General features: G+C 42.0%; 1 protein-coding gene across 1 annotated transcript; it reads left to right on the forward strand.

The window, feature by feature from the left end:
- The first annotated feature begins 4,705 nt into the window (after positions 1-4,705).
- Positions 4,706-6,100, forward strand: LOC118123555 (noggin). The gene has a single exon (XM_035181023.1). It carries the CDS (start codon positions 5,051-5,053, stop codon positions 5,717-5,719), a length of 669 nt encoding a protein of 222 aa, XP_035036914.1. The 5' UTR covers positions 4,706-5,050; the 3' UTR covers positions 5,720-6,100.
- The last annotated feature ends 10,488 nt before the right edge of the window (positions 6,101-16,588 follow it).

A 16,588-nucleotide genomic window follows, 5' to 3' on the forward strand; every position in this document is an offset into this window, starting at 1 on the left:
GAAGAATCTATAATTAGGAAAGAGAAGCACTTTCATGGTTTCTTGACTTTGTTTGGATGCAGATTTTCTCTCTGTGAGATTTTATGGAGGAATGGAAGGAACACACACTCCCACAGGGAATTAGGTGCTTTGAGTTTTGACACTGAATCCTGTTGGGAAAAAACGACCCACATGTGCTAAATATAGTCCTTGTTAAAAGCTACAGATATTTATGAGTGTTCTCAACCACCTGAAGGTAACTATAAGGATTTAACATGAAGGTTTCATTTGAATGATATATTATCTGACTCATGTATCACACAAGTAAAGGAAAACTTTACAATGGATTTGTTGTAGCCTTAGAAATCTTCAGATAATCAGCTGCTAAACTGAAGCCAGTTAGATTTTCATGTTTCAGGTTGGTGCAAAATACTTAAAATAACCATTAAAAGTTAGTTTTTTTATCAGTATTGAGGAAAACGTCCTTATAAGCTCAGACAGGACAAAAATCATGAGACTTGCAATGATGCAAAACTGCTCTCCGACTCACGGCCAGTGGTCAGAAGTAGCAATTAATTTTAATTAAGCTCTCAGCAGGAGTGATTATTGTGATTGTGTGCTCTTGGCTTGCAGAGGAACGGGTGGGGGGGGAAAGTGCTAAACAAACTAGCAAATTGCACACCTCCCCAAGTGCCAGAGTAAACAGAATAGCACCCACTTCATGTCTGTGTGTATTCAGCTTGGCAGCGCGGCCTCAATTAGCACCAGGTGTGAAACAACGTAGCGATGGAGATAAAGCACGTGAAAGGTGCTTTTGTGTTTTCTGACTCTGGAGCTGCTTCGTGTCACTGTGATAACCTCGTGCACGGAGCCGCTGCCGAGGAGACGTCGAGCCCCGAGAGCCTGCTTGGATGATTTAGGACCAAAAGAGACTGTCTTAATATCTCAGGGACTTTTGCGGTTAGCTCTTGCATGGATGAAAGCTATCAGGGTCCTTTCTGTTGTGTGTGTGTGTTTCTACCTGAGCGTGCCTTTTCTTGGTACCAGCGCTGAAGGTGTCTGCCAAGAGAGAAGTCTGCTTTTTCTCACTAAATGAGAAATCAGCAGGGAAGGCCACATTGACCTGTGCACGGCTCAAGCAAGGAGATTCATTTTGAATGGATATCCTTAAGCGCAGGTTTTAAAGTCTTCAGCAACCAGACCCCTTCAAGAAATGGTCATTATCTCGGGCAGTTTATTAGCCAAAGAGAATTGTTTGGAGAACTTAAGAAAAAAAATAAAAGATCTCCTCAATTAAGCAGGCGTCTGTCTCAACTAGCCCGTCTTTTCGAGGAGGAATATATCACTATCAAAATGTTCCTGTGGTAAAACAGTAGGAAGGGATTAGAAGAAACGAAAACAACTCTGCGTTAAATGAGCCTGGCAATCCTGATGACCCTTAATGAGAACCATACTTGGACTTCACCCACGCAGCCACATCAGAGATGAAATATTCCAGTGTGTGAAATATGATTTCTGAAAAGGAAAAACATGCCAATTTCATTTTCAAACTTCCTCTAAGCGTGTGGCCGCTTCATTTGAGTTGTCAAAAACAAAATAGTCTTCAATTATGTATTAAAAATCTATATTTTTTACTATGCATTACAAAATGCTTTTTTGTATGTATTAAAGGCATTTTAAAATGAAAGCATACATTAGGTTTATACATGTCGTTCCCTCTGAAGTGTGAATGCACCACTGGAATGAACCTATCTGTCAAGCGTTTTTTTGGAGGGGGTGTAGGGGGAAGCTAGTTTATGATACGTGCTGGTCAGATGAAAAATATAAGGGTGACATTTTCCAGACTTTTCACCATCATTCGACCGTAAACTAAATGAGTCGTGTGCTCAAGTGCTTGTGTGAATTAGCTCATTCAAAATGAAACAGAGATGCATTTATCTAAAGCGAATGGTTTATGGCTGATGTAGCAGCTGGCTAAGTTCTTCCATTAAATTATTTTTCAAAGAATGATTCTCTGAGCATGAGTTTAGACAGGTTTGCAAATTGTGATACTTTCCATTGCCGCCGCTTAGCGAGCGTTGTTTATTTGGGAGCTAATTTGGCTGGCTTTATTGAGAGGCGCGCTGCAGTGGCACCGCTACAGGCAGAAATATTGTCCCACTCGAGCTGGACACAAACGGTAAATACACTGTAAAAAGTGTACTGAACTGGCTATTTCGACCCTTATTCGCGCTGTAAATTGGACTTTTCTTCAAACTAGCGAAAGGTTCAGCTTATTGGGTGATATGATTTTGCTTGTTTCCTGCGCAGGATGCCTCCAGCCATCTTTAATAAAGACAAGAATGTTGATTCTTATCAGAAAGAAAAATACGATTTGTGAGGAAATTGTAAACAGTTAAAATCCATCTCACCTTTAACACCCATTTGTCTTCTTTTTTTCAAGTTTTAAATAATTGTTTCATTTTGCCTTTTACGACTGAGTTTGTTTGTTTCTGCTCTTTGAAAATATTCCAACCCAGGACTGACAACGTTCCGTCTGGCAGCTGCTTATTAGGGCTTCAGAGAAAAATGAGATCTGTGACTAAATGGAATAATTAGGCTCAGACATTTGTGCATATATTTTGTTTTATTTGAACAATAAACATCTGAAGTAATTGTGCTCTCCTTCCTGTCATCAAATATAGAATAATATTGTCCAGAAGTAGCGGACAATTGCAGGAATATTGCAGTGTCACTTTGTTCAGAGGTACATGGACCACAGTATGTTCTGAGTGTACAAATATAAATGGTACTTTTTTATGATCATGTGCAGCGTTTGTTATTTATTTGAAAACTGGATCATGATACAGAGGAGAGTCGAGAACTTTCCGAGGTGAAGAAAAAAGTTTTAAATCCTGAAAATCCTGTGTGTCTGTCGTTAAAATGTTTACACGGCCTCTGAACCAAATGAAGCGGGTTTCCAGAACTTAATTATAGTTTTTTTTACCAGAGGTAAAACATTTATGTATAAATAGACATAATTTACTTACGTAAAAGTAGTTACCAATGTTAAGAGTAATCCATTACAAACAGGAGTCCTGCATTCCAAAAGTAAAAGTAAGAAATATGTACTTAATGTAAAAGTACTCGTGGGCACTATCAATATTACTGTGTATTAATAATAATAATAATAATAATAATAATAATAAATAATACATCATATTAATAATAATAATTTATTTAGCAGCTTTTAAAACACAGTTACAAGCTGCAAATTAATAGGGACAATAGGAAGCACTTGAAAAGCATAAATGTAAAAGCAAGATGAACAAAGATAACCAAAATAAAACATAATTAAATTATTAAAATAGATGCTAAGATCAGAACTAGGAGAAAGCACACATATAAAAATGTGTCTTTAAGAGATATTTAAAAGGATAAGGAGCTCATTGGATGGATATCTTCAGGGAGATTGTTCTGCAGACTGGGAGCCCTGACTGTGGAATGGTTAGTATGGCCTCAGGTTACAACCAGGCACATATGGTGTCAAAAGATCTGAAATGTACTTAGGTGCAAGTCCAGAGCCAAACCTTAAAAGTCAACAATAAAAACCTAAAATCAATTCCAAAATTTACTGGAAGCCAGTGAAGAGAAGCTAAAATTGCATTAATATATTACACTCTCTTTTAGCAGATTTGGTGAGAAGTCTGACTGCTGCGTGTTGGATGAGCTGTAATTCATGTAGACTCTGTTTGCTCAGGCAGGCAATACTAATCATCATAGTAATTAAAGTCAAACCAAACATTAAAATTGGTTTAGGGAATACAAACACCTATCAATACACCATATGCGATAGGAGAATAAGAAGTAGAACAAGGATAAATTCCCGTTAAGAGGCAAAAACACCAGTACACAAAGATTACAATTGGATTGGGGAGGAATGAATAAGCTGTTATGTTTGGTAGACTGATCTGAACCGATGTGCTGTGAGTTGATATTTGAACTGTCCAATATAGAGTCTAGCAGGGAGGCGTGAGGTGTCAGAGAGCTTCAGAGTCGTGGTGCAGGGCAGATGAAGGCCCTGACACCCATAGAGCTGAGTTCAAATGTGGGGAGGAGCAGCTGAAGAGGGGCGCAGGGCACAGGATGGAGAAGGTCCAGCAGGTATATGGAGGTTATGTTTTTTTAAAAAAAGGAGAACAGTAACATTTTATGATGGAGTCTTTGTTGAACCGGAAGCCCGTGACAATCGATGAGGAGTGGTGTAATGTGAGGATTTGGTGCGGGTGATGATCCTAGCAGCGGTTTTGGATGGTTTGGAATGATTATTTTTGACCTTATTGTCATTACTGTGGCTTTGAGCAGCACTTGCATGTTGTAGCAGGTTAAAAGAAATAATTTAATGACTGCGTGTCTTATTTGAATCAACTAAACATCTTAATCTACAGAGGATTCAAATGGAAATCCTTAAATAAAGTATCGGAAGGTTACTATACTTTGACTCTAAGTTGTTGGTGCTGGGAGAGTGCAGGGAAGGATTCACCAGCAAAACCCCAAGAGAATAAAAAAAAATCACCAGTCATGCCCACTGTGAGACTGATTTAAGGAAAACCGACAGGGGGCGTCTCCTCTGCCTGCACACTCCGCACCCCCGTCCCCTCAGTCCCCCCCCCCCTCCCGCCTCCAGTACGATGGAAGAAGGAGGTATTGGGGGTGGGGGGATCTCCTCCTAGACAACAAACCCACATTCAGAGAGAGGCACACGAATTACATCACGGTCCGTGCGGAGGATATAACGGAGGTCGCGGGTGACGCTCGGCGCTTTTCTGCAACAGGAGGCACCAGAGGCATCATGCCGAGACCGCGCGCACGGAGCCCGAGGAGACATCTGAGCCTTGCCACGAAGTTCGTCACGAAACCTCGGTTCCCCTGATGCCGCTTTTTTATTTCTGTCACGGATTTTCATCATGGGAAGCGGCGATTTTTGAAAAGACGCTCAAGACTCAGGTTTGGATACGCGTAATTGCGCACAAGACAGTGGCCCCTTTAGCAGCTCCGTGTGCGCACTGAACTCGCGGCTGGACCGTCCGACATGGATCAACCTCAGCAGTGCGTGGCCATGTATCTGCTGGTGCTGTCTCTCGGACTTCTCATGGACAGCGGGGTTTGTCAGCACTACTACCTCCTCCGCCCCATCCCGAGCGACAGTCTGCCGCTGGTGGAACTAAAAGAGGACCCGGACCCCGTCTTCGACCCCAAGGAGAGGGACCTAAACGAGACCGAGCTGAAGAGCGTCCTGGGGGACTTTGACAGCCACTTTCTGTCCGTTTCGCCGCCCGCGGAGGACAAATACACCGGGAACGAGGAGCTCGACGACTTGGACGTCCAGAAGCCCGGCGGGGTGCTGCCGAAGGAGATCCGAGCGATGGATTTCGACGTACAGTTCGGCAAGAAGCACAAGCCGAGTAAGAAACTGAAGCGGCGGCTGCAGCAGTGGCTGTGGGCGTACTCGTTCTGCCCGGTGGTCTACACCTGGACCGACCTGGGGAACAGGTTCTGGCCGCGGTTCGTGCGCGTGGGCAGCTGCCTCAGCAAGAGGTCGTGCTCGGTGCCGGAGGGGATGGTGTGCAAACCCGCGAACTCGACCCACCTGACGATACTGAGGTGGAGATGCGTGCAGAGGAAGGGGGGGCTGAAGTGCGCGTGGATACCGGTGCAGTACCCCATCATCACAGACTGCAAATGCTCCTGTTCCAGCTGAACGACATAAATTATAAGCTCGACATTTCTTTTGTGATCTCCCTCTCACACGCACCACCGAGTGTAGGAATGTATTTTCTGTATATGCGGTTGCCACGCAGTTATGTATAACTCCCTGTACAAAGTCAGTATTATTTGTAACCAGAGTCTACTTTATTTGTGGAGAATATTGGTTATATATTTTGTATTTATGGAGATGTGGCGCGTAGAGCCACGTAAGGACTTGTGCTGTTTCCCATGTTTGGATGAAGCAGATGAACCTCAGAGTTAAACGTGGAATCATTGATACACAGTCGTGTATCGGTGACTTGTTTTATCCTGTAAATTAATGAAATTTGCTATTTATTCTTTATATTCGTACAATAAAACGACACTGAAATAATTTTAAATGCTTTTCTTTTTTCCTTCATTTGATCACCTGCACCCAGTCTGAGCGAGTGGACACCTTAAAGTCATCTGCCACCGTGCACACAATCAAATACGCATCACTATCACGCACTGATGGAATCTGATTTACTCTCCATTACAACTATGTTCCAACACTGTAACTATAGAGACAGAAGATGGTTTGATGATGAACTTCTGGTTGGCATACTGGTTTTATTACAACCTAGTATCAACATGTGGTGTATAACCCCCCCCTCGCCAGTTAATCAGCCCCATCTTATCACTGTGAGGCTGTCAGACATACATTAGACCCATTACAAGCTGATAAAAGAAGCAGTCCAGATTCACTGACTGAGGGAATCAGCAGCTGCCACCTTCACAAACCCCTCCTCTCCATCTGCAGCCCAGCAGGAGCTGAGCTGAGGAGAGGGATCACTGCTCCAGTGGAGGATGCAGAGGCTGATGCTCCACGTTTCTAAAAACCCACCACATCAGTGACTTTGAATCTCTGCCCTTTTTATATCTCAGCAGCAGAAAACAATACTAAAGCTTGAATCCCACGTCGGCCAGGTTGTTTCATTAACAATTCAGCTATAGTTACACTTATAAAAGGAAAGTAATTGATTGAAGGACGTTTATTTTATAGCTCTATTTACAACAAGTTGTTTTGTCGATAAATATTTTATCGACAAGAAACTTTATTACAATAATAAAATTAATAGAATTAGTCCTGCATTTAAATTCTTGATTGAAGTAAAAGTACTGAAGTGTCATCGACCAGTATCAAAAAATAAGAAGTACTCATTAAGACCCCCCCCCTCAGTGATGTGTTGTTATTGAATTATCATACTGACGCATTAACGTGTACAACCAACTCTATAACCTCCTGTGTTTTTGGTTCAGCCACTAAATGTAGCTGTCAAATAAATGTAGTTGAAGCATAAAATGGAAATAAACCTGTTAAATACAAGTTCCTCATGTAATATACTTGAGTAGTAATACTTAGTTACGCTTCACTGGTTGAAGTTACCAACATTATGCGCAGAAGCTCCTCATCCTCCAGCTGCAACATTACAATGCTTCTAACAAAGCAATGCATGATTCGTGATATTAAAATATGCACAATATACTATGGAACACTACACATCGAGATCCACGCGTCATATTCTGTTCCAGCTCGTGATACAAGCTGCCCGGTGCTGTATTTTCAGAAGGCTGCAGCATCATTTCAAAAAAGCAAATGTTATAAATGTCTTGTGCATTACGTCGTCAGCATTTTTATATTTTTGAAAAACTTTGGGATCTTCTTAGTTCTGTGAGTTTTGAACTCAGCGTGCTAAACAACACGAGTCTGTAATGAAGGAGCCAACAGCGGGTCTGGGAATTTACAACCACACTTTTCAATGAATCACTTTCTCTAATCATGTAGGTATAGCCACTTCTCTCGCAGTGACTGAGACCCCCCCCCCCCACCCCTCCCCTCCGCTCAGCCTCAGCTGGGTAGACTGTTGGGCACCAGAAAGCCTGTGTTTTGTTTTAGTTGTGTTTAGTCCATAATGATGCTCCTTAGCCCCAGAGCCAGCCCTGCCTGTACACATGCAGCAGACAAATCCCTGTGCTTGTCACCGGAGAGCAAGCGCACACGGGCGAAGATCTGCAACAATACGGCTTAAACAAACACAATGAGAAGCCTTTTGAAGTATGTGCGTGTTGGATCCTCAAGTGTCCGACAGTGATCCTCTTGTCTTTTACATGATACCGTTTGTCCTGTTGCATAAAGCTCACTGCGGTCCGGCTGCACAGTTCACGAGCTCTGCGGTTATCTGCCTATTTCAGGTTTTGTGTGTCATCCTGCGGCGTTCAAGCTCCCAGAAGGATTAGAGAATAGTCTGTTAACAGCTGCTCTGGAAAATACAGCAGATAATAGTTGGTTATAACGTTGATTCTACTATATTTCAACTTGATATTTAAATAAGTGTATTTCCTGTGCTTTCAGAATACGGTAAACCCTTTTAATATCCTTTCTATGATTTATTTTTCCAACAAGACTTTCTCCCAAATGTTTCTTATCACATCTGAGAAACGTGAATTATTCCTCTCAAAGTTTCTTTCCCCGCAGTTCATCCTGCCTCAGCACAGGCACACGCTGGTGTCGACGCCAGTTGGGTGATTTGCGTGTGGAGTAATACACTATGTGTTGACAGGGCGCTCTGTGCCTGCTAATACCAGCTGCAGACTGGAGGATGCGGGGCTGCTAATGCCCTTCGTCACTTGTGAGCCGGCCCTCGGCTCTCAGCATCGTCGCTCAGCGTGGCGCTCCTCGGCCTCGGCTGTCTACAGATCTTTACCCAACACTGTAATGCTTTTAGCCACCAGCAATCCATTAACTTAATGATCTCTTTGGGTATGGGGCTGGCTTTATTGCTTTTTTTACTCCCTACCCCTTTTAACCTCATCAACTTTCCTTTTTTTTCTCTCTTTCCTCTATGCAGATATTCTGAAGCCAAAACATTGCCGCTGATTAAATTCTCCTACAGGCCTCAGATATTTGCCTGATCAAAGCAAACTTCTCCTTGTTAGTTTTGCCAACAAAATCAAACACCAGTCGTTCATTTTTCATTACAGATGATAAAATTAGTTTTAATAACCCTCACCGGTTCATTAATAGCCCAAAGGTAGCCTCCGTGGCACCTTCATTACGAATACAACAACAAGCCAGCTCACTTAGTACAAGTCAGACAGCTCAGCAATGTTTATTCAGTGCAAATGACATATTTCAAATAATGCTGTTAAACAGTGCAGCACATGAAAGGATGTGCCGTAATGATGAGGTTTTGAAATGAACGTTCACCACTGTACTTGAAACCACAACACCTATAATAAAACCAAACATGCGTTTTGGGCTTTTGTACAGTGATGAAAGCCAAAAAATCCCTTTTGATCTTCACAACTGTGGAAGTCCAGGGAAAGTTTTGTATCTCCATAGACACGTTCCTTATAAAATCATTTCAACTTAAAGGAGTCAAAATTCAACTCATTCAAATATGTTTTTTTTATTTAAAGATAAAAAGTATAACTTGGAAAGTATGACTGAACTGTTGCTCCTATTCATCAGCCAGTAATTGTGAGTTTACATTTTTTAAAGATTAACTTGGGAAGGGAATTAGAATTCAGTCAAAAGCTGAGAAAAACTAGAAATGTATCCAGAAACGAGAAAGTTTCCTTGATGAAACGACGTAGACACACAAAACAGCTTTATTCCACTTTATCTAAAATCAAAAACATCAAAAGTCACCTTTTCAAACTGTTTACAGTGCCTTCATCTGCATCTCAGTCTTCCTCAACACATAGTGTGTGCTCAGTTGTCATGGCGACACCTCAGTTGTCATCACGGAGTGTGTCCATAAAGAAAATATCTATATGTATGTACAAGTATATATGCAAAATTTTGTAAACTAGAATAAATGTTTAAATTTAAACAGACTTAGAGGAAGAGCAACGGAAAAAAACAATATTAAACTTAAAGGTAATTTAGTTTATTTTAAGTCAGTTTTGGCTTCAATTGAAGTAAGACTTTGAAACTGTCATTTTGTCATTATTGAAAAAAAGAAAGAAAGATGGTCCACTAAAATGAAGAAATTGTTTTTATGCTGCGTGTGACTTTTTAAAATGTTTATTTAGCTTTAAATCTGTGAATTTAAATTCCGTACGACTTCAATATCACAGTTCGTTGGTATTTCACTGCTTGTCTGTGTGGACAAGCAGCTGCTTTAATGACCTGAGGGATTTGTGTGCATGCATCTGTCAATATGATCAAATATAAAGATGTTTCATTCATTCGTTGTCCAGATGTCCTGCTGTGGCGGCAGCAGAGGCCTCAGGGAAACATCTCTGAATGACGGCAGGTGTTCGCTCCCAGTGGAACAGGGATCTGCTGTTCACACGACTCAGATATCAACCTGTCGCCAGGTTAAACCTCAGGTTTTTATTTATCCAGACTTTTTCCTGTTTATTCTCATAAGGTTTTTATCTTTACCCCTGTTGAGTATGACGAGTATGACAGCGAGGGTTCCACTTGCGTATGTCTGAATAGTGGTTAATTCTGATTGATTGTTTTCTGCAGGGAACAGGAGGATTTACCATCATATGTCTACTTTAAATGACCTGCACTGCCTTATTTTCATTCTGTATCTGGTAAATCAATACCGGTTATTCGAAATATTTAATATTCTTAGTATTACATTTTTTTTAATTTAAGAAATTGACTAAAGTGAACACAATCACACATGTTGCTGCCGTCTTTCTGACTTTTAGACACCATTTTACAGCTGAACACGATCAGTATAAAACATTCGGGATCACACATATTCAAGTCAGTTGCTCTGGATGTTTTTCAGAACTTTTCCTCCCAGCTTTGGCAGCCGCACGCAATGAATGCTGGCATAGGTTGGCTCCGAGAAGGATCCCACTGTTGGAATGGAAGGACCCATTTGTCTGTTGCATTTGAAGGACCCCTCCTTAGTCATCACACTGTTGCAAATGCACAGCTCAAGTGTCAGTGTCTTAGTCTGTGTTCTTTGCTCAGTCTTGTCTTTCTACCAGATATATCTGGGTGAGACCAAATGATAAACCAAGATAATAATTGGCAATTTTTTTCTTCATATCAGAAGAGTGATCATCCTGCACAACCCAGTTTTTTTTTGTACTGCCCCATTCAGGAGAAGGGCTAATAATAATAGTTTTTACTGTGATAATAAGATGACTTTGCCTCATTCTTGTCATTCAAGGGAATTAAGTAATAGCCTTTTATAAATGGCTCATGATTCAGCGATTGCATCTTGAGTCTTTGTCGACTTTGACGTCTCAGTTTGAACAATTTTCTGAAACTGACATTCTTACAATTGTGCGCCGGCATGTTTGACAGATGGTGACACATCACCCTCTCTGTGTGACAGCAGGCTTTTTGCCTCAACATTTGTAGTGGCTTCGAAACTGTTTGATACATTTTTCCTTTTGTTGGATGTCATGACATACTTGTAAACTAGATTCTTTCATCCATTAGGATATCTATACCGCTTATCCTTTGAGGATCCTGGAGGGGGGGGGCCTGAGTCAATCCAGTTGACATTGGGTGAGAGGCAGGGTTCAGCCTGGACAGGTCGCCAGCGTATCACAGGGCTGACATAGAAATAGCAATTCACTTAATCCCCAATCTTATGTATTAGGTCTGTGAGAGAAAACCCACACAGACATGGGGAGAACATGCAAACTCTATACAGAAAGACCCCTGGCCAAACTGGGATCCGAACCAGGAACCTTCGTGCTGTAAGACAAACATACTCAAATCTCAAGAAGTCTATCACTTGTTACTAGGCTTGACATCAGACCTTACCCCAGCCCTCTGGTAATGTTTGATTGTGATTACAGTGCCTGTCAACACATTTCAAGTTTGCTTTGTGGGATAGTCAAGTGCTATTATGCTTATGTCTTGTAATTCCTCTCTGGAATTAATTCTTTTTCATATGGATGTTATGTCTAATATTCAGTTCCAGGAGCGTTTGTCACTGCCCTGCACGGAGTGGATTGTTGGTGTGCAGTCCTCTGAAAGGCAGACACGTCCTGTCAAAAGTTTTATTTGTTTGGTAAAGGATGCTGTTTGGCATGCAGCCCAGTTCGTTGTGCTCTCCCACACATCAGATAATTGGAGGCTTTTGAAATATCCTCTGCTGCTGCCGCTCCCTGTCCTGGTCACGATGTTCAAGCTGAGATACGTGGCGAGGTTGATGTTGATTTTTCCAGCATTTTTGTCCGCTGTAAATTTCACCGAGCTGGGTTTGATGACTCGTGGGTGGTGATCCTGCTGTTTGATGTCCAGAGCTCGTTAATCCAAACCTCACATGGTATGCAAGGTCAGGCCCTACTTTGATGTGCACGGGCCGACTCTGCCAAGTCTGCGGAGTCGAGAGGGCACTGTTCGTTTACGAAAGATCAGGAACCGTAGCAACCCTGACACATTTTGGCTTTTGTCCATCAACTACTGTGAGGATGAGGTCTGGTGTGTTAAAGGGGCCCCTTAGCTCTCCCGCTGCTGAAAACGCATACATGGACATTTCCTGAGAAGCACAATCGAATACAAATAATTTCCCAAACACGCAGGGTAATTAAAGGAATGTGTGGAACTGTCATGTTTTCCTCGGGGAGCCAACAATGCCGATTATAAGACGAAAGCTCCGCGATAACATAGAAGATATAAACACAATATCCTTATGTGTTGACCTGCTGCGTCCTCCTCGATTTTGTGTTTTTTACGATGATGAAATTTCTCCTATTCCTGTCATTCCTGAACGACGAGACAAATACCAATGATTCATAATTTGTTCTTAAGTCTGAAGCTCTTTTGATTTAGCCTCTTTTGCTTTAGGGTTCTTGGAAACACATAGGCATGAGTGGAAACTGTGTGTTTGTTATGTAAAATAAAGCAACAACAGCCCCCACTTTGCACCCAGCGCAGGAATTCAATGCAATTAACTCTTGAGCGTTGCATGTAAATATGAAGGTTTGGGGCTCCGCGGGCAGGACGGCGCTCACTCACACAGGGATCCTGGCTCTTTGTTGTCCCGGGGCTTTGGCTGGCCGCCACGCTGCCTCAGTTGGCGGCACTTAGCTATAATTTTCTCACAATGGCTGGCGTGTGAGCCGTCCATCATTCCTCTCCCGTGTCTCCCTGCTTCTTCTAATGCACCCCCACTGGCACCTCTCGATGCCTGGAGTGTATTCAGGTTTACCCGCTCCAGAGTGCATGCCAAGTCTTTCCTATCATCCTGTCATCTTAAAAACTAAACAAGCCGCCTAAGGATATTTATTAATTCACACTCCTCACACTTTGCTGCGCTTTGATCAGATGTTAGGAGATGAATTCAGGGGGGTTGTGGGATTCACAGATGACCTGTGAGATCTCTGCAAATGGTTTCCAGGCCCACCTCCTTCTGATTCAACCTCTCACCTACAATAACTTCAGAAAGTATTACCAAGCAGTAATACTCTGCTGGTATTATTTCTAACTCTTGAAATACCATTTAGTGTTCACTTTATACCAACGATAACATGATCCTGGAAACAACTCAGTGTGGAGAGCAGGGGCCCACAAGATTGTTTCAGAGATTTTTCAGGAGTCTGATGACATTTCGATTCTACGATTCTTGATAATTTCTGTCAAATTTGTGTCACATTGCTTAATGATCTGTCCAGACAGACAAACAGATGGTCTTTAATTCCTCTCAGGCCGTAAGAAATTCTAGATTGATACATTTAAATTGGTGTAATGTGTAAATGAATGGTCGGATTGATTCAGTCACAACTTAAATCATGTGTAATATAACAATAATAATGTTGTTTTTTAGTGTACATGTCATGTAACCACAGTGTTATCTGGCACAGACTGTTGATTTTGGCTGTCCACCACACGTTTCTTTGATTCTCTACTGTTGCGATTTAATGCAAAAAACCAGAAAGAAACATGAGAAGCTCTGCAGGAATGTTTCATACGACAGGTAACTGATATGTCACACATAATGGACATATTGTAAAACGACCAAAGATTCAATATCCAGATGGAAGCTGGATTTGTTGTGTATCCAGAATTTTTGTGTCATGGTCTTCATGGTTCAGGATGATTCACAATTCTTTGGCCTCTTGGCAATCGCAGCATGAAAGTAAATGTTTGGGGACATTGGGAATATATCTGGCAGCAATTCTGCATGGACTGTCTTTGTCTCTTTTCTCTGTGTGTTAAACAACATGGACACACTGGTGTTGTTAAAGCAGACATAGTTTATAGAAACATTTAGAATGCTTAAAGGAGACGTATTTTTCAGTGTTTCTTTCGAAAGCTGTTGACCAATCACAACAGAATGGTCCAGCTGACCAATCAGAGCAGACTGGGCTTCGTCAGGGGGGGCTTAAAGAGACGGGAGCTGAAACCAAGTGTTTCAGACAGAGGCTGAAAAGAGGAGCTGCATCAATACACAGAATGAGAAAAGTTATATGTTTTCTGAAGAGCATATAAACCATCAAGTAACAACACAAATTAAAATGATCAATCTGAATATGAGCAGAATGTTTTTAAGTGGTAGCTACTACAAGCAACTACTCACAGCATCGTCTCTGCAGCCACATCCTGCATCTTTGCATCTTCCCTGGCTACAGTAGGATGGATGCTTTATGAAGGGCTCAGGGGTTTCCTCAAAGCTGTGTGACGGGAGTAGCAGCTGTGTTTTCTTGGCAGTGTGAGCCTTTTGCTAGCTCGCATATCATCCCTGGGAGCTAAGTGATGCCCCAGCGTGGCTTTCTTGACATAAACCAAAGATGTTTATGAATATGCATAGTCTCGACTTGAGAAGATCAAATCTCAACTACTTGTCACTTGGCTCCAGGAGCAGAAGGTAATTTTGCAACAAATAGTGAAAAGAAAAGTCAAGTGAAAAGTGGTTTATGTTCACATTAAGGTTCCACGGTTTGGTTACCTTGATTTAGATATGTTGCTCAGGTCTTCTGTTACATTAACAGTAATGCCAGTAATTCAACATATAAAGGTTATAAGGGGCAGATGCCCTTCAGCGCCGCAAACTGAGACGAAATCAACTCCACGTCTCCATCCTGATGAAGGAGCACCATCATTAACACGCCTGTGGGTTGCTGATATACAGTAATTGCTTTCAGTCAAGGTGCTGCACAAACATGTCACATAAATACTTTGTTTTATGGGCAGGACGAGCCCCCACTTCAGGCATAATTCTAGAGCTCACAAGTGAGATTCAAGTAAAGGTGTCAAAGATAAATTTCTTGATCTTATCTTATACCTGCTGCACTTAGATTTGGGTTTAGAGGCATTTTTCAGTTTATCATAGTCATAGTCCCAGCACCGGACCCCTCCTAAAACCGCAAATTGCAGTTTTTACGTTTTGCTTGCGTGGAAATCAAATATACAAGATGCAACATGGCAATTTGTGAGTTTTAGCATTCTTGTGTTCTTCTTACTTTGAAGAGAGCCTGGCTTCCTGTTTTTAAGCTATGCTACGCTGATCGACTTTCTCATTTATATCATGGAAGGAAAGCAAATAAATGTCTTTCCCAAAATATCAACCTGTTCCTTTAACTTGGATGATTTCCTGGATACGACCCTGAGGAATATAATAACATTCTTTAGGAATAATAACATGTTATTTGCACATTGCTGCACATTGCTTTGCATTCATGCATATTTTACCTGCGTATATTTCGTCCCTATCTGTTGGTTGGTTTGTCAGAAGGATTATGCAAAAACACCATAGCCCATAGTCATGATTGTCCATTGGTTGGTTGGTTTGTTTGATTCTTTGTTGGTTGGTTGGATGGTTGGTTTGTTTGTTAGCAGGATTATGCAGAGATTACTGAACAGATTTTCACTAAACTTGGTGGAAGGATGGGACATGGGCCAAGAAAGAACCCATTTTGGGTTGAATCCAAAATAAGGGGCTGAGATAGGATGTTTTCAAGCGAGCAGCCGCCTGGCTGTTCACATGGGACACGCATTTCTCCGCGCTGGTCAGCCCGCGATTCTGCTTTCTCCGCTTGTTGTTGTATCCGTTGAATGTCGGGGTTCGGGGGTAAATGATGGTCTTCATAGCCCCCCCCCCCACCCCTCTCTTTCTCTCTCTGTCTGTCTGCTTGTGTGCTTGTAGTGGATGGGCAGAGGGGGACATTTAATTATGTGATTGGGAAAATGAAAACTCCAGGACAACAGAAGGGGAATACAAAGTATGGGATGCATATTTGATAATTTATATCATATAAAATATGTAATTTATATCGTTTAAAATCATGGGGGGAGAGGGGGGAGTGGGGAGCTGGCTCACTAGCATTTAAAGGAACAGGCACTCAAAACAGGTCACTCTGTGGAGGGCTGTTTTAGACAGGGTAAAAAGGGTGCTGTTTTAAATGATCCTTGTGGTATTTTGACCAAAGTATGTTACAGACATTTCATTAAGACCCCAAGGAACCATATCAACTTGTGGTAAAATGGGCATACAATGTCCCCTTTAAGGGGGACATTGGCGGTGGGCTGAGCTCGACTTTGTGACACTAGTTATATGTGTGAGGCCCCTGTGTGGTATGGGTTGTTGCCATCATGTGTCTCCACAACTGGTTCTTGCTTAAGGACATTTTCTGGCGCTGGTTGTCCTCACAGACCCTCCGGCCTGGAGCCTTTTCTCTGTTTTCTGTCTCATGAGCAAAGCGATCGGTTGCTGCCTGAACAGAGAGCAAAGACCATGCTTTCAAAAGAGCAACAAGTGAAGCAGGCGGCAGAGGAGGGAACATTGAAGATTTATCATCCAGCCATGGAGTGGAAAGTAGCGCCGCTCCTCTGGAGAGAGTGCATTTCCACTTCAGTTTAATTTGGTGTGAAGTGTTTAAAACACACAAGTGTGGTTTGGGGAGATAAATG

This window comes from Hippoglossus stenolepis, chromosome 16 (assembly GCF_022539355.2).
Source record: "Hippoglossus stenolepis isolate QCI-W04-F060 chromosome 16, HSTE1.2, whole genome shotgun sequence".
Classification (NCBI taxonomy): domain Eukaryota; kingdom Metazoa; phylum Chordata; class Actinopteri; order Pleuronectiformes; family Pleuronectidae; genus Hippoglossus; species Hippoglossus stenolepis.

Coding starts and splice junctions, on each gene's coding strand:
- LOC118123555 (XM_035181023.1), top strand. CDS start 5,051: ATGGATCAACCTCAGCAGTGCGTGGCCATGTATCTGCTGGTGCTGTCT.